Genomic DNA, 25,435 nt, shown 5'->3' on the forward strand with positions numbered 1-25,435 from the left:
GGATATCCATTCAATGATTGTGGGCATGTTTCTCCAACCCTCTGTGTAGGAAAATGGCATTGATGAGCAGACCTCCTCTCACAAAAGTTGAACTATTTTTCGTCTTGAGATGCCAAGAGCGCTCTGCCAAAAAACACTGTAGCCTACGTCAAGAGTGCTGAAATGCTCGTCGCTGGGAAGACGAGCACTCCCAACACGTCTTTACCATAGAAATGCATGGCGGGAAATCACTGGCAGCTCAAAGACTTTCTGGGGATATAGCCCCTAATAAAGCAATAAGCCACGCAAGGCTGTGGTTTTACAGTGATTCATGAGGGGTGTTGTTAGGCACCACATGGAACAGAGTGCCTAACAGCAACCCTTAGCTCTGATAAAATCACTGTAAACCATAGCCTCACATGGCTTATTGCTTTTATAAAAAGGTTTCCATGTCAACTTCCAAGGTTTAAAACATTTTACACAGAGCAACAAAAAGTGCAATAATGTACTTATTACACTGATAACAAATAATCATTCTTCTGCCAAGCAATCTACTTCATCAGTGACATTGAACAGAATTGTTGCCAAGCCACAGAGTGACACAATGTGTGATTATAAACAAATGCTTTCAAAGTGGCGATCATAATCAACTAACCATTTTGCAACACTGTTCTAAATAATGCTCATGACATTAAACTGCATGTACCTGTAATATAACAAGAATAATTAACTGTTGGACTAGAAGCTGGTTACCAAGCTGGTTACCATGGCAATTATCTTTCGTTTGCTATGTTTACATTATATTATGTTTATATTAATATTATTTTATAATATTTATATTATAAAATATCAATACAGCCTCTGTTTTTATGGCGTGGCTTTGCAGGAGTCTAGTTTTTCTTTGTTAAGCGTTCATGGTGTAAGCATGTTAATGCACTCCCAGGTTATTTTCCTTTACCAGTGGTGGAAAAAATATTCACATTTTTCACTTGAGTACAAGTATCAATACTACGATGTAGATATACTCTGTTACAAGTAAAAGTCTAGTCCAGAATTCAACATTTACTTGAGTAAAAGTACAAAAGAATTGGTATCAAAATGTAGGCCTACTTCACGTTCAATTTATACGTTTTTAAATGTATAAATTGAATAAAACTATTTAGAAAATAGCCAGATTTGCTATTTTCAAATGTTCTAAATATATATACGGCTGCTGAAGTGTGTTTTGTAATAATAATCAAAAAAGTAACTAGAAATTAAAGATTTCATATAATTGTAGTGGAGTAAAAGTAACATATTTTCCTCTGAGATGTAGTTGGGTAGAAGTAAAAGCAAGAAAATTATAAATGCAGAAGACACAAACTCAGGGGGAGCCCAGGATTGAACTGGGAACCTTCTGGTTCCCAACCGGCAACTTTAGCCCTGAGCCACTGCCGTTCCGATGTTACTTTATTACTTTATTAACAGTTTGCTATAAAAAAAAAGACATGATGGCACAGATGTATACAAAAGAATGCTGGGTTAAGAATGCTTAACCCAGAATGGTGATAAGGCTTAGGCTGAGCTCACACCTTTCATGCAATTGCGCCCCTCCCCCTCACACAACACAATGTTGGGTCAAACCATGTGACCTCCATTGGAAATGCATTGGGCCGCTGGGCGGCCATGACACAACACCCAACGAGCACAGAGAATTGCATGAAAGGTGTGAGCTCAGCCTTAGACTTTTTACAGGGGCCAGTTACAAATTGCAGCCACCTGTAGGTGCTCTTTTAGAGTTTTGAAAGAGGGAATGAGTCACAATTTAATTTTGTCGGTAGGGCATTCCACATTCTGGTGGCATAGCAGTAGAACAAATTTTACCCCATTTTTGTGCCAAAACTGGGTTCAGTGAGATCAGTGGGGCTCCTTCTGGTGTTATGCCTGCGTGTGTCTTTTAAGCTATTGAAGTAGTCTGACAGGTACATGGGTATTCTTTTTTTTTTTTTTAAACTCTTTATTTTTGAATTTTTGAATATGCAAGAGACACAAAAGACAAACAAGGCATACATTAAAACAAAAACATCAACAGAAGAAACAGAATAATAATAAAAAACAAAACAAACAAACAAACAAACAAACAAATGAGGTCACGGGATGTACAGCAACAAGCAACAACAATACATATTACAGACTTGGATTCATTGACAACCGAAAAGACACAGCCCATATTCACTCCATATCCGCCCCCCCAGCTAAATACTCTATCCATTTCTCCCATCTTCTTTCACCCAGCTCTTTTTGCAGTCTCAGAGAATAGGTCATCTGTTCTAGGAGATGTAGTTGTTTCACAATGTTGATAAATAGGTCAGCAGTAGGACAATTCTTTTGTAACCAATTTCTTGTAATAGCTTTTTTGCTTGCTACAAGTAAAATCTTAAGTAAGTAGGAGTCATCCTGATTTAGCCCATCTGGGAGTTGTCCTAGGTACAAAGATGTGAATGTATCATCTATTCCAAAACCCATAATGTTTGAGATAAGTGTTGTCACTTCCTTCCAAAATGGTTGAATTACAGGACAAGACCAAAAGACATGTGCATGATCAACCACTGTATCTCCACATTCTCTCCAACAGTCCATATGGTTGCCAGTCTGTTTGGACTTCTGTTTTGGAGTAATAAAGAAGCGAATCTGGTTTTTCCAACAAAAGTCTCTCCAAATCAAGGAATTAGTGGTCGTTGATTGCGTTTTCCATGTATTCATCCATACTTCATCACTTATATCAATGCCCATCTCTTTTTCCCATCTCTCTTTCACATACATTGTAGAATCCTTTTTCAACGACATAAGTCCATTATATAGTTTACTCACAAGACCCCTATTACTTCCTGAGCCATAAGCATTTGTAAATATAGTGATTAGACTTGTTGTAATACCTGGAGTAGACCCTTTTACCTTTTTACCAAAATAATCCCTTACCTGCAAGTATCTAAAAAAGTCCTGGTTAGCCAACCCATATTTCTGCTTTAAGTTTTCAAAACTATCAATATCTCCATTTCTTATCATAGTACATATAGAGGTGATGCCATTGTGGTGCCATTGTTTGTACCTATTGTCTAATACTGCTGGTATGAAGTCAGGGTCATATGCTGGCCATCTTAAAAGTTTTGCCTCCCTCTGAAGATGGAAGCGTTTAACAACTTCCAGCCATATTTTGAACGATAAATTTACCCACTGACTCCTCGTCTGAAACAGTCCTTTCTCTCTGTCAGTGCAACCCAATAGTGACTGTATTGGTATATCCATCAGGGATAACTCTATGCTTTTCCATTTTGCAATGTAGGGTCGGTTACACCAATATACCAAGGGTCTTAGCTGAGCTGCTAGATAATAGTCCCTTAAAGATGGGAGAGACATGCCTCCTCTCTCTCGGGGCAGTTGTAAGGTAGAAAATTTCACCCTTGGCCTTTTTTTATCCCAAATAAAACGTGAGATATGTTTATTCCATTCCCTGAATTGTTTTAAAGGTATTTCCACTGGCAGTGACAAAAAAAGGTATAGTAATCTGGGTAAAATTACCATTTTGACTGCTCTTATTCTGCCACCTAAATCGAGAGGAAGCACGCTCCACCTGCCAAGATCATCATACATTTTTTCCGTTGCACCTTTGTAATTTACGTCAAACAATTGCGACAGGTCCTTGGGCAAATTCACACCTAGATATTTAATATGAGATGAATACCAATTAAAATTGTATTTTGTTATGTTTTCTTGTGTAGGATTGTAATTGAATGTCAATACCTGGGTTTTATTTACATTAAGGGCATACCCTGAGTAAGAACCATATGTTTCCAATATTTCCATCAGTGTAGGTAGCCCCGAACCTGGGTCCATGATTGTGACAAGGACATCATCAGCATACAACCCGATTTTATATTCTTCTCCACCTATGGATATCCCCTTTAATCTTATTTCCTCTCTAATTGCTTGGGCCAGCGGCTCGATGAAAAGATTGAAGAGGCTCGGACTGCTTGGGCAGCCCTGACGGCATCCACGTTCCAGGGCTATGGGATCGGAAAGACTACCATTTATTTTTATCCTTGCTGTAGGGGAAGAATAGAGTGCCTGAATGCGTTGTATAAAACCCTCACAAAAACCAAATCTGTGCATTACTAAGTAGAGGAAGCCCCAATCCACGCTGTCGAAGGCAGCCCTAGCATCCAGACTGATTACGATAGCGCTGGATTTTTCATTATTAATCTGCTCAATAACATGTAAAGCCCTCCTTATATTATCTTGGGTTTGCCTGGTTTTCAAAAAACCCGATTGGTCCTCATCGATGAGAAATGTCATTGCCTCCTCCATCCTCCTTGTTAAAATTGAGGTATATAGCTTATAATCTGTGTTTAACACACTTATGGGTCTATAATTCCCACATTCCGTTTTATCCTTTCCTTCCTTGGGGATAACAGATATAAAGGCTTCATTCCATGATGGTGGAAGATGACTTTCCTTTAACGTGAAATTAAAACACTTCTGCAGTAGGGGGAGTAAGTGTTCCCTCATAGCCTTATACCACTCAGGTGGAAATCCATCAGTGCCAGGGGATTTATTGGAGTTTAGGCTAGAAATGGCTTCATCTATTTCTTCTTGTGTTATTGGTGAAATTAGTTTTTTATTCATCATTGTGTCAATTGAGGGGAGGTCTAGTGATTCCAAAAAATCAACAATTGTTTGTTTATCTGCCCTGTCCGGTTGGGAGTATAGTGATTTAAAATGTGTTTCAAATGCATTCTGTATGCTATCCATATTACTGGTAATTTTATTTGTAACTGGGTCTCTAATTTTATATATGGTGTTTTCGGCCTGTTGTTTTTTAAGCCTCCAGGCTAAAAGCCTCGACGCCTTAGGGCCAGCCTCGTAATATCTTTGCTTCATAAATCTTAGATTTTTTTCCACTTCTTCACTCAGTACTTTGTCTATTTCTTGTTTAATATTTTTTATTTGGTTTTTTATTGTAGGTTCCTTGTTTGTAACATGCGCTTGTTCTAACTCCCTCAGTTGTTCTTGTAGTTTCGAAAAATGTTCAGCCTTTGCCTTTTTTATCCTAGCTGTTCGGGCTATAATTTTCCCTCTGAGAACCGCTTTAGCTGCATCCCACAATATACCTGGGTCCACGTCTCCCCTGTCATTATCCTGTAAATATTCAGTTAGGTCTGATTCCATTTCTTCTCTAAATACAGCATTATTTAAAAGGCTGGTATTCATTCTCCAAAGTGTTTTTCTCCTTCTACCATCTAAATGAAAAGTCAAGTATACCCCTGAGTGATCAGAAAGGTCTCTCTGGCCCACTCTGCACTCCTTCAACCTGTGCAAGTCTGCATTGAACACAAATATATAATCTAGTCTTGTATGAACAGAATGTCTTGCACTAAAGAAAGTGTACCCTGGGGCTGATCCATGCATGGCACGCCACACATCAATTAAACCCAAGTCTGCTAATACCTTTTTAATGCGTTTTTCTGTAGGGGTTCTCTTTCTCTTTTTGTTTGTTGAGTCCGAGTCATGGAGCGTAGCATTTAAGTCACCACCAAAAAACAAAGTACCATATGATTCAGCTGCGATCAAATCAAATATTTTTTTGTAGAAAGACATAGTACTGCCCGGGGGAGCATAGACATTAAATAATGTAACTTCTTTTTGGTCCAACTTTCCCTTCAATAGAACATATCTGCCCTCTTTATCAATTATTTTGGATATGAGTTCAAACTGAATCGAGTTAGAAATCAGGATAGCAACCCCTCTTTTTTTACCGTTTTTATATGAGGAGAAATAAGTGTTCCTAAACCCCATTTTCTTTAATTTTTCGTGTTCTGCATCAGACAGGTGTGTTTCCTGCCAGAAAGCAATATTTATCTTCTCCTTCTTCATTTTTGATATCATTTTGCTCCTTTTAATGGGGCTATTTAACCCATTTACATTTAGGGATAATAAGTTATAATGTTGAAGATTCATATTTTTTTTTGCATTGAACCCTGTGTGAGTAATACTACAGCCCCAACAAGCGAGCCCTGTAATCTAGATTTTGAACAAATAGGTAACCTAGACCTCAAGCCTGTGGTTCCAACAAAAACCTGCATTTCAAAGAACATACATTGTACCTGTAACAACAACAGCCCGGACCTCAGCAGAAAACAAAAACAAAAAGACAATAAAACAGAACAAAAAAAACACAGAGAATTTCCTAGGGAAATAAAAGACATCTGTATGTCTTTAAAGTAATGAGGGGATCTGGCCACTAGGTGGGGCCCCTCTCTAGCTAATAGAACAAGCAAAAAAAAAAAAGAAGTGGCGTCAGTTCACAGTACAAGTATCAGCCCGTAATCATTACTTTTTTAAACGTATTCAAAGGATATTTATCATTTGTATGATTAACTGTATCACACACCGTGCTCCAGGAGGTCGGAGATAGGTCGTTCACCTCTTATCAGGACGTTTCTCCAAGACTCCAACTTCTCCTGTATCGTCAGAGTCCGTCCTGCGGTATTCACTCAGCCTCTCTCGAACCTGTTGTTGAAAGCGCTGTTTAGCTCCTTGCGACGCACGTCTGGGTCCCACTATCTCCCAAGGCAGAAGTTGGGTCAGCGCCTCCGCAGTCATGCCCTTCTTCTTCTTGGTGGTGGCCGGGACGATATCACCGATGTCGATTCCTCTCTTCCGCAAGTCCTCCGCTGCTTGTAGTGCGCTGTCGTAAACAACGGCACCAGTGTCCAATTCAACCCTCATTCTGGTCATCGGGGTTTGAAATCGTATCTTCTTCTGTAGTAGGGCTTTTTTAACAGGAACATATTCTTTTCTCTTTTTTTGCACTTCGTCTGCGTAATCATGATCGAAATACACCCGTTTTCCATTAATGCACGGCCCAGGCTTTTTCTTCCAAGCGGTGTGGATGACTCTCTCCTTCACTGTGAATTGAAGAAATCGAATCACCATAGAGCGTGGCGGGGCGGTCGCGGGGGGCTTTGGTCCGACCCTGTGGGCTCGCATAATTCCTAAGCTCTGGTTTTGACCCAAATCCAAGTCCCCAAGTTCAGTCTTTATCAAATTTTCAACAAACTTGATTGTGGAGCCCCCCTCCTCCGCCAGTTCAGCCCCTTCAGGAATGGAGTATATTCTTATGTTTTCGCGTCTGGAGTACCCTTCCATAAAATAAACTTTATCTTGTAGTACCTGTTGGTCGGATAGCAGTTGAAGAAGAGTGTCCTTGACACCAATGTCCCATCTTTCCATATTAGCAAGGCCTTCCTCCATTTCCCCGACACGTTTCACTGCTCCGTCCAGCCGGTCCGTCGAATCCTGTATTTTCTGGTTTATTTCAGTCTTAAACTCCTCCATTTGTTTTTTAATATCTTCTCGGAAGCCTATACGGAATTCAGCGAGATCTTTTTTCAGTTCGGCTTGCATTGTAGCCAAACCCGCGGTCATAACTTCACTCACAACTTTGCGAAGTGAATCCGCCATCTCCATGTCGGGACACCGGGCTATGCTGTTGCCGCCTCCATCTTGTCCTGCTGTTGTTTTCCCAGCGTTCGCGTCCTCCTCGTTCCTCTGTTCAACAGCGGTGTTTCTTAACTCATATTTTCCTTTTTTACCCTGATTCTTTTCCCCATTCATTATTCACTCAGTTTGTATAAATCTGGATGTATAAAACTTACTAAATTAGGGGAATATATGGGCTGATACCCGGAGCTCTGTTACTAAGCTGCCATCTTGTGTAGCGTCACCGGAAACCACTCGTACATGGGTATTCTTAATGCGTATCTTGAATACAATGGTCCATTGCAAGTTGCTTTACTCTGTCCTCTACCCCCTGAGCCATCCCACCCTAGCATAATGAGTTGACTGACTGAATGAGTTAAATTGTGATCATGTCTCCTACCATATTTGGCGGCTTTAGCAGCAGCATTGTATCCTCCTGTTCCCACTCCGCCTAATCCCACTCCTCCTGCACCACCCAGGCCTCCTGCACCGCCACGACCGCCTGCGCCACCCAGGCCTCCTGCACCGCCCAGACCGCCTGCGCCACCCACGCCTCCTGCTCCTATAATCGAGGGAGGATAATAGTTTTGATTGATTGAAAATTGAATTAAGAGTTTGTAGAATGGGTACAGTTCAATGAACGTACAGGTCAATACAAAATCTGCTAAAAGGATGAAACCAGAAAAATAACTTGTTTACATAAGAGTCCTCCATTTTCAATTCATCATGACATTTAAAGACATACAGATATACACAATAACTAGAATTGGGGAGGTGGGGACTTTAACTTTTTTACAGGGGCAAATTTCAAATTGTAGCCGCCCGTAAGTGTTCTTTGAGAGCGGTTTTGAAGGAGTCTAGGGATTCACATTTTTAACGGCTGACCCCAACCCCCACCGGAAACAAATCCGACTTACTCCCGTGCATGGATACAAGCGGCCAAAATTTGTTTTCTCAAACGGGTGGCTGGCATCTCCTTTAGAGATGGGGTGATAAGTTCAGTCACGCGGGAGAGATTCGGAGAGACTCAGAGTTGCTGCTTCTTCGCTTGGAAAGGAGACAGCTTAGGTGGTCCGGGCATCTGGTTAGGATGCCTCTCGAGCGTCCCCCTAGGGAGGTCCTTGATGCACGTCCCACTGGGAGGAGACCGCGGGTCAGACCAAGGATCAGATGGAGGGATTATATCTCTAAACTGGCCATGGATCGTCTCGGAATGCCCCAGGAGGAAGTTACTAATATTGCTCTGGAGAGGGAAGTCTGGAGCTCTCTGGTGCCCACGCGACCCGACTACGGATAAGTGGTTGAAGATGGATGGATGTATCCGCGACCTTATTCTTTCGGTCATCACCCACTCTTCATGACCAAATAGGTGAGAGTAGACAGAGAGCTTTGCCTTCTGGCTCAGCTCTCTTTTCGTCATTCGTTCGTATTTTGACAGGTACATTGGGTAGTAAATATATTTGGGTTCAGAACTTAACTAAGCTCAGTACTACTGAAGGTGCCATCAATGTGATTTATAAATCATACCATATTTAGCCGCTTTGGCTGCTGGATTATATCCTCCAGCTCCAGGAACTCCTCCTGCCCCTGCTCCTGGAAAGTATCCAGGTATTCCAGCACCTCCAGCCACTACTCCTGCTCCTGGATATGTAGCTCCTCCAGCCCCTGGCACTCCTGTAGAATTACCATGTTTGTCAACAAAGGTCCAGAGGATTAACAAAATGTGGGCAGATGTGAGTATGTGTCCGTTACATCAATATCTTTCTTTTCCCCCTTTTCTCAATTCCCACTTGTACTAGTGCCACGATGTGACTGTCACCGTGAGCAACCTCGCTGCAAAAATAACTTGACGTGTCACGGAACTCAGCATCCACACACGATTGCAGCAAATGCAATAATTCACATCTGACGAATTCACAAAACTGGAGTTTTTCCGGAAAACAGTGATCGTGGACGGTTCACAGAATGACATAACGTACCCAACAGCTCCTCATTGACGGTAAGTAATAAAATGTGTTTCACCACTGCATTCATTGTTGGCAAAGTTCTCCTCACCATACGCTGGCCTTCAGTTGAAGAACTCCAGCCAACGATGAATGCATGATCATCTATCTATCTATCTATCTATCTATTATACATTTGAAAAGGTGTACCCAACCCAGGAAAAGGGACCCAAAGTCACCAGCTACTACGTCACTCACACGCTGCAACACACACTGCAACAACACACTAACACGTCACAGACTTACCCTCCGCGTCGATCCACGGCTATCTCCTCATGTCGCGCCGCACGCCCACACTCAACACCACCCGCGTAAAAATTGTCATTGCACTGCCACTAAAGCCGGCTCCCGTCCAGACTCACAAACAATATCAATATCAATAATAAACACAAACACGCTACAAGCACCGACACCCCCGCACGCACACACTCACACACGGGCCACGGAACACTGTTGCCAGGTCTATGCAAACAAGCCCAGAAAACAACACGCTCCTCACACACACTACAACACGCTTAAAACTCGCGGACCTGGCAACACTGCATCCTTTTTTCCCATTGGCTACTGTTGCTAATTTGTTGCCACGTCTATGAAAACAAGCACACAAAAAATGCCATTCAACACGCTACTTACACACACTACCACTCGCTTACAATACGCGGACCTGGCAAAGGACCTGGCAACACTACATTCCCTCTCCCATTTGCTCAAAGCCCACCACGTGAGTGTTTTTATGATACCTTTCTTACTTCCGATTGCACCACCGGACGTTACACACTACACACACACACATTATAATATGAACAAGACGAACGCTTGCCAGCCACACACACACAGCCACACACACACACACACACACACACACACACAGTGTACAGCCTGCCGCAAACCAAAAGTAGAAGAAGAAGAACAACAACACACCGCACACACTGATTCTAACTTGGATGGAGAGCGCCGCGATTACATACACAGTTAAAATAATGCAAACACGACAATTGCGCGAACGACCGCGTCGACACCTGGCGTGGTACAAACGGGACGAACCGAGGCGCATATATGGATAAGAACAACAACACACACACACGCGCGCTCGCGCGCCAACAACGCGCTGCAACACAAAACAGCTGCGTACAACGCACGTGTGTGTGTGTGTGTGGGTGTGTGTGTGCGTGCGCTGTGGGGGAATTTTGGATCGCCTCGCGATAATAATAATAATACAAAATAAGAACACAACACTAATAACCACTATAATATCAACAGTACAGAGTACAGTACAGTACATCAGAATATTAATCCATGTAATAATAATAATCATAAATAATAATAAATAAGAACACAACACTAATAACAACTATAATATCAACAGTACAGAGTACAGTACAGTACAACAGAATATTAATCCATGTAATAATAATAATAAAAAATAAGAACACAACACTGTCCTGCGCCTTGCCATGCTCGCTTTCATACGCAAATACACAAAAACAAACAAGGCCACTCAGCCAGCTTGCCAACTTTGCGCTTTCCAAGCAAATGCATAAATGAAAACATCATGGCTTGCCATTGCCTTCTTCCCATTTGCGTATCGCATGGCGCTAGGATGAGCGGGCCGAAGGCCCGCGAAATTCTAGTATATTACATGCTTAAAAACGTCACTGTCTCACCATATTTAGCTGCCTTTGCACCGGCTCCGTAACCTGCAGTAGAATAAAAAATAAAAACATGCAATAAGTGTATAGGACTGCATTTTCACCAAGATTTGTTCAAAGAAAAAACTATCTGTCGGGTGAAAACCTCATATGTCATATGGTTACTTTTCAGGATTCAAACATATCAAAAGTAGCAGATCTACAAGCCCAAAGTCGCAACTTTCATGCTTTTGTGGGCTGTACTATGATCAAGTAGGGCATTCATTTACAAAAAAAACACTCTAAAATAATTGGTATATTGCTATGTGCAATTTGGTTTGTACCTCCTGGCACTTGCCCTGGATAAGTTCCTGGGCGCACACCGCCAGGCACAGCCCCATATCCACCTCCAACTCCACCGGGAACACCCCCAACTCCACCCACAGCCCCATATCCACCTCCAACTCCACCAGGAACACCCCCAACTCCACCCACACCCCCGAGACCAGCACCTATAGGAATGAAAGAGCACAGCCTTAAATACACAGACAGCACTGATGTGCTACGATTCAATGATATTTTAAATTCTTGAAATACTTTACCATATTTGGCAGCTTTAGCCTGAGCCAGAGCCTGAGCCTGAGCAGGTGAGAGACCCCCTGGCCCCACCCCTACAGAAAGTGAAACATTAGCATAATTATTATTAATTAACAATATGACGTCTCTCTCGGGTGAAACCCTCATATGTCCAAAACTGTTACTTTTCGGGATTCAAACATAGCAAAAGTAGCAGTTCTACAAACTCAAAGTCGCAACTTTCATGCTTTTGTGGGACGCTGCGGCTGTACTGTGATCTAGGGCATCACTTTATGAAAAAAAACACAAAAAGTTTAAATATGGAGATAAGAGGTCTCAGCAGCAAAATAATTGGCATATTGCTTATATGTGCAATTTGGTTTGTACCTCCTGGCACTTGCCCTGGATAAGTTCCTGGGCGCACACCGCCAGGCACAGCCCCATATCCACCTCCAACTCCACCCGGAACACCCCCAACTCCACCCACACCCCCGAGACCAGCACCTATAGGAATGAAAGAGCACAGCCTTAAATACACAGACAGCACTGATGTGCTACGATTCAATGATATTTGAAATTCTTGAAATACTTTATGTTATGCATTTACCATATTTGGCAGCTTTAGCCTGAGCCAGAGCCTGAGCCTGAGCAGGTGAGAGACCCCCTGGCCCCACCCCTACAGAAAGTGAAACATTGGCATAATTATTATTAATTAACAATATGACATCTCTTTCGGGTGGAAACCTCATATGTGCAAAACGCATGATTCAATACTATGTCCGTCTCTAGACATGGTAATGCGCTGCCTGCCTCTGATTGGCCTATCGGCACTGCCCATCTTTAACACAATCAGCCGTAAACTGCAGTAGAATTTGGTTTGTACCTCCTGGCACTTGCCCTGGATAAGTTCCTGGATAAGTTCCTGGGCGCACACCGCCAGGCACAGCCCCATATCCACCTCCAACTCCACCGGGAACACCCCCAACTCCACCCACACCCCCGAGACCAGCACCTATAGGAATGAAAGAGCACAGCCTTAAATACACAGACAGCACTGATGTGCTACGATTCAATGATATTTGAAATTCTTGAAATACTTTACCATATTTGGCAGCTTTAGCCTGAGCCAGAGCCTGAGCCTGAGCAGGTGAGAGACCCCCTGGCCCCACCCCTACAGAAAGTGAAACATTAGCATAATTATTATTAATTAACAATATGACGTCTCTGTCGGGTGGAAACCTCATATGTGCAAAACGCATGATTCAATACTACGTCCGTCTCTAGCCATGGTAATGGCTGATATGGCAGTTTTTACCCCTTCCGTTCCATACAAAAACCGGGAGAAATAATGTTGCTTGCTTACCTCGCTATGCTCGATAATCCCTCGCGTTCATATTTTATAGGGCAAGACCACAAATGTTAACTTCCTGTTGATTTTACTATTTAAAGATCTGATCCGGATCCACGGATCCAGTCCGGGTTTGTTTGTTTGTTTGTTTGTGTTTGTTTACGTACTAAAAGAGTGACTTTGAGAGCTGTTTCAGCGAACAATGTAAGTCAATGGGGAGCATATTTTGAATTATCAATTTCTAATCACTGGAGCAATTATTTTTTATTTCTTGTCCACATTTGGATTTACATCATGGCAAGGTAACTACACATCTCAAACCTCTACAAAAGTGGTCTTGTCCTTTAAACGAGAGGCATGTTGAAGTCAGAAATGAAGAGCTCCATCTGGTCAAAACCACGGAGAGCTCCCTAGATTAGGAGATACGAGCCTTTCTTTCTGAGCCGTAAACAGGGAAGTGAACGGCAACGCGCATGCGCGAAGAGCAAGGAGTATGGTGCAGAAGGAGAGGTCGACCCCCCCCCAAAAAAAAAAAATCTGAATATTTGATATCAGGTGAGAATGAAAATGCGTTGGACAGCTACAGCTCCTACGGTGCAAATGGGTTAACAGACTTTCCTCCGAGGTGATCTGCAGCACTGATTCATGTAATTTATTTGTATGTGTTGTGAGTGACAAAGTCAACAGTAGGTATATTCATAGGCAAGCACACTAGCAGATGTTTGATCAAAATAAACTTGAAACATTATTTGAATTGTATTAGTTTGCTATAATTTAGTATAGTTTGAATATGGCATATTGTTGTTGCACACTGCACAGCCCCTAATTAGTTATTGTTAAGTATTTTCGTTGTATTACTGATGACGGTATGTATCCAGAGGCTAGCAGAGAATACACATGGCCCAGGGTACATTACACAAGTAAGACGCGCGAACGCGGGAAGCGAACGCAGCTCGTAAATTGCAATAACAATTAATTATTCATTTTTTTTAAGTTACGTTTTTTTAAGTTACGTTTTTTCATTTTAAGTTTTTTTTTTTTAATATTAAAAAAAAAAGTTTAAGTGATACAGCTGCGCCCTCTGGTGGCAGGCGGGTGGTGTTACAGCGTGACACACACACAGACAGACAGACAGACAGACATGATCTGCTGGGTCTCATAGTAAATGCTCACTGCGTTCGCAATCACTGCGTTCGCAATAATAGTTCTGATTTAGAAATTAGTAATAATAAATAATATACCCACCAGTTCCAACGGGATACCCAGGCTTCCCAGGCTTAGACCCAGCACCACCTACCCCCCCTGGGAGCCCAGCGGCAGCACCACCACCACCGAAGCCCCCGTAACCTGAAATATACATCATCAAAATTAAAAGAGCACTTATATCAATCTCACATTGAGAAAAAATGAAACTAAGAAACAAAACAAGAGTAACAAGTAACCACGATCAAACTACCATCAAGAAGGGGATACCAGGAGGGAGAAGTGCTAGGGGGTGGAGTCTTCAGATTACGGTGGAAAATTGTGAGTGAGTCTGCAGTTCTGACTGCAATAGGGAGTTTATTCCACACAATCCACAGTTTATTCCACAGCTAGGAGGGAGAACAGTCCGGGACATGTGGAATGTTGTCCAGGGTGTTTAATTGATCTTAAACTAGAAAAAGTGCCCCTTGGGGCACAGGTCTCCACCAGGTTAAGCCAATGTGAAAAGGGTGCCATTTGTTCTTATATCATTGATGGCAATTGGATGATTTGAGGCATTTTGTTAAAAAAAAATGTTTTGCAAAAATCCAGCTGTTGGTGGCGCTATAACAAAGGGTGGGATATATTCCTCAGCCTAGTAGGAAAGTCTGTGATTTCACGTACATTGCACACTGCGTTCATGATTTGAGGCTTTTTGTTTTAAAAGGGCCAATCTTGCAAACTTTGAAAGCCAATGTTAGCCAATTAGGATGGAATATGAAATATCGGACAGATCCATCTTGAACACATGACTATAGAGATAGTGTGTAACGATTTGCGGGTTTTTTGGACAGAATCTGGAGGAGTAATATAAAAAAAATGTTTTTCAAAAGTCGGCCGCCTGGTGGCGCTATAACAGGCCGTTCTGGAGGTTCATCGTTGGCATCCAGGGAGTGTGTGTGCAAAATTTGGCATCGACTGGGTTAACGGTGCCGGAGACAAACGGACGGACGGACGGACACACGGACGGACGGACGGACGGAGTGTAAAACATAATGGGCTCCATTTTCGTCACCGCTAAAGCCCTTATCCCTAAACTTCTTAGCCTTTTTTCACTATTTTGCTAAACATTTTTGAATAGTTAAAATGGCCAGTCTACAAGCTCACAACGTGTCAATGTAGATTGGCTAGTGAACTATTCAAAATTTTCAAAATAGTAAAAAAAGGCAAAGAAGTTTAGGGATAAGGGGTTTAGCGGTGACGAAAATGGAGCCCAATCTCTCCCCATGCCTTCGGCCTGGTGGAGACGAGTGGGAAGGGTTTGGGGTGCCATGCATTTGGTTGCCTTTGTAGGCCAGCATCAGTGTGTTGGACTGGGTACGGGCAGCAATGAAGAGAGCGGAAAATGGGGGATACTTTTTGGATGGTTGTAAACCCGGCGTGATGTTGCGGCATTCTGGATCATTGCAGCATTATTTTTTGTCATATAATCGTACTTCACTAATCTTCATAAGATGGCACCATTTCTGTCTACTTGCTCGGTGGGCTGTGGACAGTTAAGAAATCTGCCTACCAATGACATAACTGGTGGGCGATCCAAGCTAATGGAAATTACAGCCTTTCTCTTCCTGGAACATTAGCACAGTAAGCACACTGAAATAGAAGTCACTATTCTTATGACAATAAAACACGTCTACTTCTGAGGCCTACTGGCCTACTGACAAGAAATCTGTCGCCGACTTGTCCAGCGGTTTACGAAATTACCTCAGGAGTCAAGACACGCACAGACAGACAGGCAGGCAGACACCGTGACCGACCGACCCTCGTATAGCTCTCCAGCAGAGCCATGCTGCCATAGTAAAAGCTACATTTTGCTTGAATTTACCACTGATGATGTCATCGGTAGTCACATTTTCAGGAAGGCAGGGTTTTCTCGGTGGAAAATCTAACTAGCAGCCTAACCCAATCGGGTTCGGAATAATCCAGTATGAACCAATTGCCAAATAGTCCCACTTTGGCCATGACCCATCTCAGAAAGCAGCTAGAGGACTTTCAGACGGAATAATGGAGTGAAACGAAATTAAAATTCAGTGTCAGGCTACTTGAGAGCCTAACATGAACCCAAATGACCGTAAAGGTCCATTTGATTTCATTTTACGCTTTCAAGAGTTAACGATCTAATTAGGGTCAATTTAGTTACCAACTCTCCATCATTTAGCTGGGGACCAGCTGGAATATGCCTTCAAGGACCACTGGTTGAAAACCATTACTCTACACCAACAAATCTCTTCAGACAAAACAGCTGATCTATAAGGTAAGGTCTGTTATTTTTTGTCTAATGTTCCCTCTAAAATATGGATGCTGCATGGTTCAAGTGGTTAAGGCATACATCTCTTTGTATTGCAAACATTTAAGTCTGTCTTCTGTCCATTCTCTCTCTCTCTCTCTCTCTCTCTCTCTCTCTCTCTCTCTCTCTCTCTCTCTCTCTCTCTCTCTCTCCCTCTCTCTCTCTCTCTCTCTCTAGTCTAGTGTGTGATATTTATTTATTTAGTTTATTATTCTGGTGGTCAGTAAAGGTAGGAAAAGGTTTCTATACCGAAGGGAAGTTTGCCACCGCCAGGCTTTGTTCCATAGGCTCCTGTAGGGGAAGTGATGAAACAGAATAATTAACAGGCTCAATCATCCATAGATTCATGTTATTTTTTAAACAAGTCATATCATAATATACAGTATGACTATTAGGCAACAATTATCTGGCAAACTGTCCATATTTCAGTTACAATAATTGCTTTGATGGACATCAATTTAAGTTGATTACCCGATTGCTCAAAAGCAAATTTCTGGTCCAGAATTCTTTCAGACATGATGAAACCACATAATTGTACGCAATTACATTCAGCAGTAAATGTTAACACATTAAAGCGTTTAGTGAGTTCAAATAAGGGCCATGATTTGAGTCAAGTACAGTAGGTCTTTGAGTCAAGTACAGTAGGTCTCTGCTAGAGCAGGATTCGTTTTTAACATTTGAGGGTGCTTGAATTTGCTGTGCATCAAATTAGATTAAATGTCAAGTCTTTCATCTACAGTCAAGCCTTTATCATAGACTGAGAAGTTATTCCTTTGTTAGTTTGCAAAGATAGAAATAATCATTTATGTTTATTATACGTATGTTTGGATGTTCTACACATCTAACAGTCATGATCTGGGAATATTGGAAGTATTATGTAACATACTAATTTGCCAATTCAGAGCTAAAGTATAAGAAGGCAGGGAGTAATCCTGGTCTATAATGCCTGGTCAGCTGGGGTGCCTGATGGAGGGGAAAGGAACTGGTTGGAATAATGTGTTCCTTCCACGCGCTACGTATACTACCAGGGAAACTTCACCCTGTCAGGTGATAAGAAGCGGCCTGCTCACTTCTCCTACTGTACATTGAACGAAGCATGAGCTCAGTTCGGAGCTCTCCCCAGGTTGGCAGAGGGAGAGTAGCGCCCAGGATTACAGCTTAGGCAATTGGCAGTGGGTGAAAAAATGGGTTACAAAATTGGGATAAAAAAAAATGAAGAAGAAGAAGAAGAAGAAGAAGAAGAAGGCAGGCCTAGCGATGCTAGGAGGTCTTACTCAACGCATATACGTGTACCTGGTGGGCAGAGAGGCCATCAGGTGACTTTGATGACCAGACAACCTCTAGTCTCTACCGGTCTACCCACTCAGCTATGGACGCCAAAAAGAGCACTAAAGCGTAATTTGATTACCATCACACGATGGTGTCGCTCACTAGAAAGAAGATATCTTCAAGTGAACAACGTGTTGCATTGCGACATGTTGTTAGCTTGAGGATCTGTTCTTTTAAGGATGTAGTATCCAATGGCACCATTCCCTGCAAGTACCATGCATTTCTATGGTACTTTATTGATCAATAAATGGAAGATTCTGTTTTCGCTGGCCATCCACGAGCCAGGACAGTAGGACAGTACAACTAATGGTATGTGGCACCCTGAAGGGAGAAGGCGTCATGGGAAGCTTATTACATACAAGTACAAATCAAAGGTTTAGTAGCAAACTACTTCTACAATTCTACAAAGCAGGCAAGAGATATTGTTCTGATTTTGAGGCCATCCTAAAATGGATGAGTGAAATCCATTATAAACCCACCATACATAACCTTAGGGAGATACCAAATGAATCGCCCATTGATGAAGCCATAAGGATAGTAAGACACTGTGTGCACTGGAGGGAAACAAAGCTGTCACGTTCAACATCAGTGAACAGGTGAAACATATACGTACAGTGCGTATAGTAGACGCAACAGTCACTACTGGATCAACATCGTAGCCATATTGGTCCAGGGAGGCAACTAGTCATAAATCCACTGTATGTATATGGAGACAAAAACGTTTTTTGTTTGTTTTATAACTATTACAATTACGTATGTTTACTGTTACATTACGGTTTTTGGTACGAAAATCAGTAATTGAACCAAATATGCTGTATCATAAAGTTAACTACATGTATGACATTTTAACAAACCACCCATGTGAACCACAGATGTTTTTAATTGCGGATAGACCTCCTCAACAGACATGCTGTATACGCTCTAGAGGGCGGGGCTTGCCTAGACCAATATGGCGACTGTGTATCGCTACAAAAACTGCAGTGGGCCAATGCGGAATCTACGCGTATCTGGAAACAAACGATGGACTGTGGTTGACTTGAGATGGTTCTTATACTGTACGGTACCTTGTAGTTTAGGTGATTTCAGTGGATATCCATGAAACACTCCTGGTTGCATCGGACCACCATATCCTCCACGCCCTCCTGCATTACAAATGCATCATAGAATCATTGCATTTCAGTCCTGCAGTAAACCACTTAAACTCTACCGGTACTTCATTGACCGGGGTCCCCCAGGGCTCTATACTGCGCAGAATATTCGTCACCAGAATAAGGACGCTATTGTTCAGGTGGTTAAGTGTCCGCAAATATAAGAATGTGTGTGTGAGTGTGTGTGTGTGTGTGTGTGTGTGTGTGTGTGTGTGTGTGTGTGTGTGTGTGTGTGTCATGATTTTTTTTAAATAGCAGATATACATTACAAGTTCATAGCACGTCACTTTGTGCCGCACACTTGTATATCTGCTATTTCTGAAATGTCATGAAAAGGTTTAAGTGGATTAAGGGCACGCACATCTTCCCCTACTTTTTTTGAAGACGTCTGCCATTTTCTTTCATTTTAACGGCACACAGTTTTGAGTTTCGTCAGTCGATACTCAGCCACCTACTGTAACACAGAGCTTTTGTAAAAAGCCAAAGGGGACACTGAAGTTTATCCAGCTTCAAATGAACCAAAAATACGTGGTGTTTGTCAAGGTGATAATCTATATCGTCTGTTTCGGGTGAAAACTGTCCAAATGTCCAAAACTGTAACTTTTCAGGATTAAAATTCAAAAGCAGCAAGATGAGCAGATCTACAAGCTCAATACAGTATGTCACTTTTGACACCATTGTGTGATGCAATATGATCAAGTATGAATTTGCGGAAACGTTAGAATGTGGAGAAAAGAGGTTTCTGCCCGACAAAAACGTTATGTGTTGTTATACAGTAATCATCCATTCACTTACCTGCACCTGGTCCTCCCTGTCCTCCCTGCCCCCCGCCTGGTACTGTGGAATGCGCATGCGCACACGCACGCGCGCACGCGCACGCGCACACGCACACACACACACACACACACACACACACACACACACACACACACACACACACACACACACACACACACACACACACACAGACACCATGACATCACAGCTGAGCTTTCAGTGCAGTTGTCTAAGGAAGACCAAGACCAGGGAGATATGCCTATACTATAACATACTGTAGAAAGAGTGGTTTACAGGAAGGCTTTTCTGAACATTAATGTTTTCAGGAGTTTAGGAGCTTGGACAGCAAACGTCCTTTGTTACAACTGGTGATCTGGGCCCTAGCTGAGAACTGAAGGGCACGGGGAGGGTTATAGGAGACAGGGGCGCAAAAGATGGGGTGCAAGACCCTTTTGAGCCTAAAAAGTAAAAAACAATTCTAAATCGTTCTTTATAAGGCCATCGTGCATCATGAACTGACTTATTATTTGTGTTCTCTACTGACTCCTAAACCTATTAGTGTTTTCAACATTTCATCACATGGACAATATAGGTAGGTACGTTATTCCTCTAACCTCGAAGTTTTTGGTGAAAGTGCTTATAATGTTTTTTACATCCTCATCTTGATATGAGTCATGTCAAACCAACTAGGCTAACTGATCAGGCATGGAGTATCTTCTTAAAGATATTTTTTTTAGCTTTTTGCCTTCATTGATAGATATACAGTAAGTTGACAGGACACAGGGAGAGAGATGGGAGGGAAGACACGCAGCAAAGGTCGTCGGGATCTTGACTCAAACCTGCGACACGCTGTCAGGCTGGATTACCAGCCTAGGTGCCTGGACCACTAAGCCGGCCGGGCCAGGCATGGAGGATCTTAAAGGACTACAAAAGCCCAGAATGACCACACATCCTGTTGCTGAACGTAACTAAATCATTTTGTACACTTTGCATGCTGCTGTCTTGGTCAGAAGTACTCCCTTGTAAAAAAAAGACTCATGGTACTCATGGTAAAATAAAGGTGATGGGGAAAGAAATAGAACAAAACATAGACCCAAAAACACCAACTCAAAATTCATCTAAATCACATTATGGAACTTACTGGATTTAGGATTGAGGCCGTTACCAACAGCAACCCCAGGAAGAACACCGCGGCCACCAAACCCTGGAGTGAAAAACATGAAACGCACACAGCTGCTGTTCAACCGACAGTACCCAGACAGACTGACAAGCAGCCGTTACTTAAAACAATGGAGTGAGGATGAAAGACACACCTTGTCCTGGAACTACACCACCTTGGTAGAGTCCAGGAATGCCTACACCTGTAACAACCAGGTAGAGGACACAGTTGAGTTGACATTTGTCTTACAAAACTATTCCACAATCTCCGAATGAAATACAAGGAAGGAAGCTGGCATTTCCGTTCACGAAAATTTACATAGATTTTTTTTATATCCATTTCTGCTAAGCAGCAAGCTATATATGCATCAAATTATATTAGGATAAATTTGCGCGACTGTAAAGACGAAACGGAAGTGGGGAGGAGGCTTCATTTCCGCTTTATACAGAGCCGGATTTACCTTGCTGAGGGCCCCTGGGCTGGAGCAAATTTGAGGGCCCCCCTTGGGGCGCGCGGCAGAGCCGCGCGTCCCTCGATTTGGCCAAGCGGCCAAATCGCGGCTATTTTCTTTTCATTTTGGGGTACCCAGGCCCCTAAAAAGAGAGGCAGGCAGGCAGAAGCTCTCAATGGTTTAACCATAATACAACTAAATACAATAACAATACACACATTTCACTTGAATTGGATTTCACTTTACAATTTTATAATTAAAAAAAATATATATATATATATATATATTATTTTTTTTGGGGGGCCCCCTAGTCGGGGGCCCCCGGGCTTCAGCCCACCCTAGCCCAACGGTAAGTCCGGCGGCTCTGGCTTTATAGCTTGCTCGTGATCAGAGCTTCCGTGCTCCTAGGGGATATTAATACATGGGCATACATTTCTTACCAAGAAATCTCTTCACCAATGTGTTTATAAAGGTGTCTACTAACATATCCCACTATTCAGCCACCATAGGGGGGAATTGTTGACAGCTGCTGAAAGTTGGGGTACATTTTATTATACTTTAAGTAGCATGTGATGTGTCAAACTAGGGGTTTTTCATGATTCTGAGCCCATTCCAAGCATTAGTTTTGCACGAAAAACACAGCTTGGGCTAAATTCGGCAATATCCACATTTGTGATGACGGCTGATTATTACTTCGTTTCTACACCAACCTGGCACTCCTTTTGCAGTGTAATTATTACTTAGTTTCTACACCAACCTGGCACTCCTTTTGCAGTGTAATTATTACTTAGTTACTACACTAACCTGGCACTAAGGCATGGAACGGTAAAAAGATTAAATATTTTAACATCCGTCACCGTCGCCGGTTCTGGCTGCCGGCCTGCCGTGCCATCTTGTTCCGTTTACCGCCCTGCTCCCGTCCACTAAAATGACTCCCGGTTTTGCCGTCTGCCTGATCCCATGTAAATGCAGCATTATTATTACTTAGTTACTACACCAACCTGGCACTCCTTTTATAGTGTAATTATTACTTAATTACAACACAAACCTGGCACTCCTTTCGCAGCTTTCTTAGCGGCAGCGGCCGCGGCGGCGGCTCCGCCCACAATGCCGGTCTGAGGGATGACAGGAACTGGAAACAAGGAAGTGTCATTTATTTAACTCAACCAGGTTGGTATGATGAGACCCAAATGTGTTTTTAAAAGCAATATGTCAGCTTTAGGTCTCCTCATCCCGACTGATAGAGGTAATTGCAAAGATATCTGAACTTCAATAAAGATGGCATCTAATGTATAGGGTTCAGCCCGGTGTCTGCTTCAAATAACTGTATTAACATTGCCAAGCAGTACAGTACGTGTCCTATAGCAAACACCAGGGTCTGAAGAGCAGAGAGATCACTTCCAACCACTGCACATGTAACATACTCTACCATACAGAGTAGACTAGAGACAACAAACCACTGCACATGTAACATACTCTACCATACAGAGTAGAGAGACAACAAACCACTGCACATGTAACATACTCTACCATATTTGATTGATTGATTGATTGATTGAAATGTTTATTTGAATAAAGCAATTTTAAAACAATATAAACAGAAGAAATCAGAATAACACGCAATACAAAATAATTTAAAAAAGCAAATTCAAAAGGAGTGAGAAGAAGCATAGCTTACCATACAGAGTAGAGAGACAACAAACCACTGCACATGTAACATACTCTACCATACAGAGTAGAGAGACAACAAACCACTGCACATGTAACATACTCTACCATACAGAGTAGACTAGAGACAACAAACCACTGCACATGTAACATACTCTACCATACAGAGTAGACTAGAGACAACAAACCACTGCACATGTAACATACTCTACCATACAGAGTAGAGAGACAACATACCACTGCACATGTAACATACTCCACCATACAGAGTAGAGAGAGACAACACACCACTGCACATGTAACATACTCTACCATACAGAGTAGAGACAACAAACCACTGCACATGTAACATACTCTACCATACAGAGTAGAGAGACAACAAACCACTGCACATGTAACATACTCTACCATACAGAGTAGAGAGACAACAAACCACTGCACATGTAACATACTCTACCATACAGAGTAGACTAGAGACAACAAACCACTGCACATGTAACATACTCTACCATACAGAGTAGAGAGACAACAAACCACTGCACATGTAACATACTCTACCATACAGAGTAGACTAGAGACAACAAACCACTGCACGTGTAGCATACTCTACCATACAGAGTAGACTAGAGACAACAAACCACTTAGTCTAGTCACTGGAAGGGGGTATCATGCACCCCCCGGAATTATACTTCTAATCAGTGTTTTCTTATTGGAAAAAATGTGCTGAAAATGATGAGCTATGATAAAAAGTTGTCAAAATGTCCCACCTACCTCAAAACCCCCTTTTTGGTATATGGCTCTGGCGAAATTGTGTAAAGGCAAATATTAATTCACTAAAATTACATAAATAGACATGGTGGTCTGAAATTGGTCATGGAGTATCTTGACACATAGGGGTAAGTAGCAGAACAGGATTTGGTTGGTTGCTACCATTATATTCTTAAATATGACCCACATCATCCTCAGAAACACCAAGAAATATGGTGTCCGCTTGACTAATAACAACAAAGATGGTTATTTTCCAACACATTATGGTGAGTATCACTGCCTCACTTGTATATAGAAAACTTCCCATATCCCTAAGCTTCAATTTGAGCCCAAGATAACCTTTCTATCTTGTAAATTACTCTTTCTGTCACCAAAATTCTGAACTATACCTCAAATCGGTGAAAATTGTATATTCAGTCAGTATCAGCTATACATTTGGAATGAATGATTGAATAACTGAGTTTGAACTGACTCCACATTATGGAATATTTCTTGAATAAGCCATGTTAAAAAGTTGGCAAAGTGTCCAATCTACCATTTTTATGCAAATGAGTGTCACCATTATCAAAACAATCGATTTTCACTATATCTCAGCCAATATTGCACTTAAATGAACAAATAAGGTGTCTAGACCTATGTTTTGAGGGTCAAGGATCTCAGTGAAACTATTTTTAAAGTGACCACATGTGCCCGTGGCATGCTGGTGTATAAATCAGTGCTGCCATTACAATAAAGTCACATTTATACCAAGTAAGAGATACCAATATTGCATATAACTTTACAAATAAGGTATCTAGACAGGTGCTGTGCTTTTAAGCAAGCTTTATAATTTAGAATATACTGTAGCATAACATCACAAACTAAAAACATCCTTAGTATGAACAATAGTATACGGCAGTATACACGCTATAGAATGGCCTGCAATATGCAGTACAAAATTCAAACAATCCTGTAACAGTATTCCATCCTATTCCTATACACACTCAAAGGCAAAAATGTAAACAGTGTACAAACAGTGACCACCCTAGCCTGCACCATAAAGAATAAAATGCACAAATGTCACATTAATCAGTCATCGTGTTCATAGAACTCATCAGTCTTTTTGTCTTCTTGTCCATGGTCTCCAATGACAAGGATTTTCATCCATCTCTGCCCTTCATATGGTTTTGTTTTTACCACAATAGCTTCATTAGCTCGCTTGTATAAGGCAACACGATGGTTCTCTTCAGAGCAGAGTAGCATGGAGGAAGACGAGCCAGGTCAACTTTAGATTTAAGGAGTTTGTCATTTGCCCCCACCATTGTCCGCAGCAACTTGGCACGGGTGACGTCCACTGGGGCGGCGGTGGCTCAGGGGTAGAGTGGCTGGATGGCAACCGCAAGGTTGCCAGTTCAAACCCGGGCTCCCCCAGAGTTAGTGTCGAAGTGTCCTTGAGCAAGACACTGAACCCCTAACAGCTCCCGATGTGCAGGTTGGTGCTTTGCATGGTTTCCGCTGCCATCAGTGTATGAATGTGTGTGTGAATGGGTGAATGAAATGCACAATCTTTGTAAA

General features: G+C 42.1%; 1 protein-coding gene across 1 annotated transcript in view; it reads right to left on the reverse strand.

Moving 5' to 3' along the window:
* elna (elastin a) overlaps window positions 1-25,435 on the reverse strand; it is a 122,095-nt gene that overhangs the window by 33,621 nt on the left and 63,039 nt on the right. Inside the window, exons 10-24 of the mRNA XM_079513757.1 lie at window positions 22,494-22,577; window positions 21,149-21,196; window positions 20,977-21,039; window positions 19,854-19,895; window positions 18,975-19,052; window positions 16,831-16,872; window positions 14,298-14,399; window positions 12,802-12,875; window positions 12,602-12,716; window positions 12,092-12,208; window positions 11,731-11,799; window positions 11,473-11,640; window positions 11,165-11,197; window positions 9,025-9,171; window positions 7,898-8,059 (exon numbers count right to left, since the gene is read on the reverse strand). Coding sequence (XP_079369883.1) covers window positions 7,898-8,059; window positions 9,025-9,171; window positions 11,165-11,197; window positions 11,473-11,640; window positions 11,731-11,799; window positions 12,092-12,208; window positions 12,602-12,716; window positions 12,802-12,875; window positions 14,298-14,399; window positions 16,831-16,872; window positions 18,975-19,052; window positions 19,854-19,895; window positions 20,977-21,039; window positions 21,149-21,196; window positions 22,494-22,577 — 1,344 coding nt within the window. The remainder of the gene's footprint in view (window positions 1-7,897; window positions 8,060-9,024; window positions 9,172-11,164; window positions 11,198-11,472; window positions 11,641-11,730; window positions 11,800-12,091; window positions 12,209-12,601; window positions 12,717-12,801; window positions 12,876-14,297; window positions 14,400-16,830; window positions 16,873-18,974; window positions 19,053-19,853; window positions 19,896-20,976; window positions 21,040-21,148; window positions 21,197-22,493; window positions 22,578-25,435) is intronic.

Source organism: Electrona antarctica, assembly GCF_951216825.1.
Source record: "Electrona antarctica genome assembly, chromosome: 11".
NCBI lineage: Eukaryota > Metazoa > Chordata > Actinopteri > Myctophiformes > Myctophidae > Electrona > Electrona antarctica.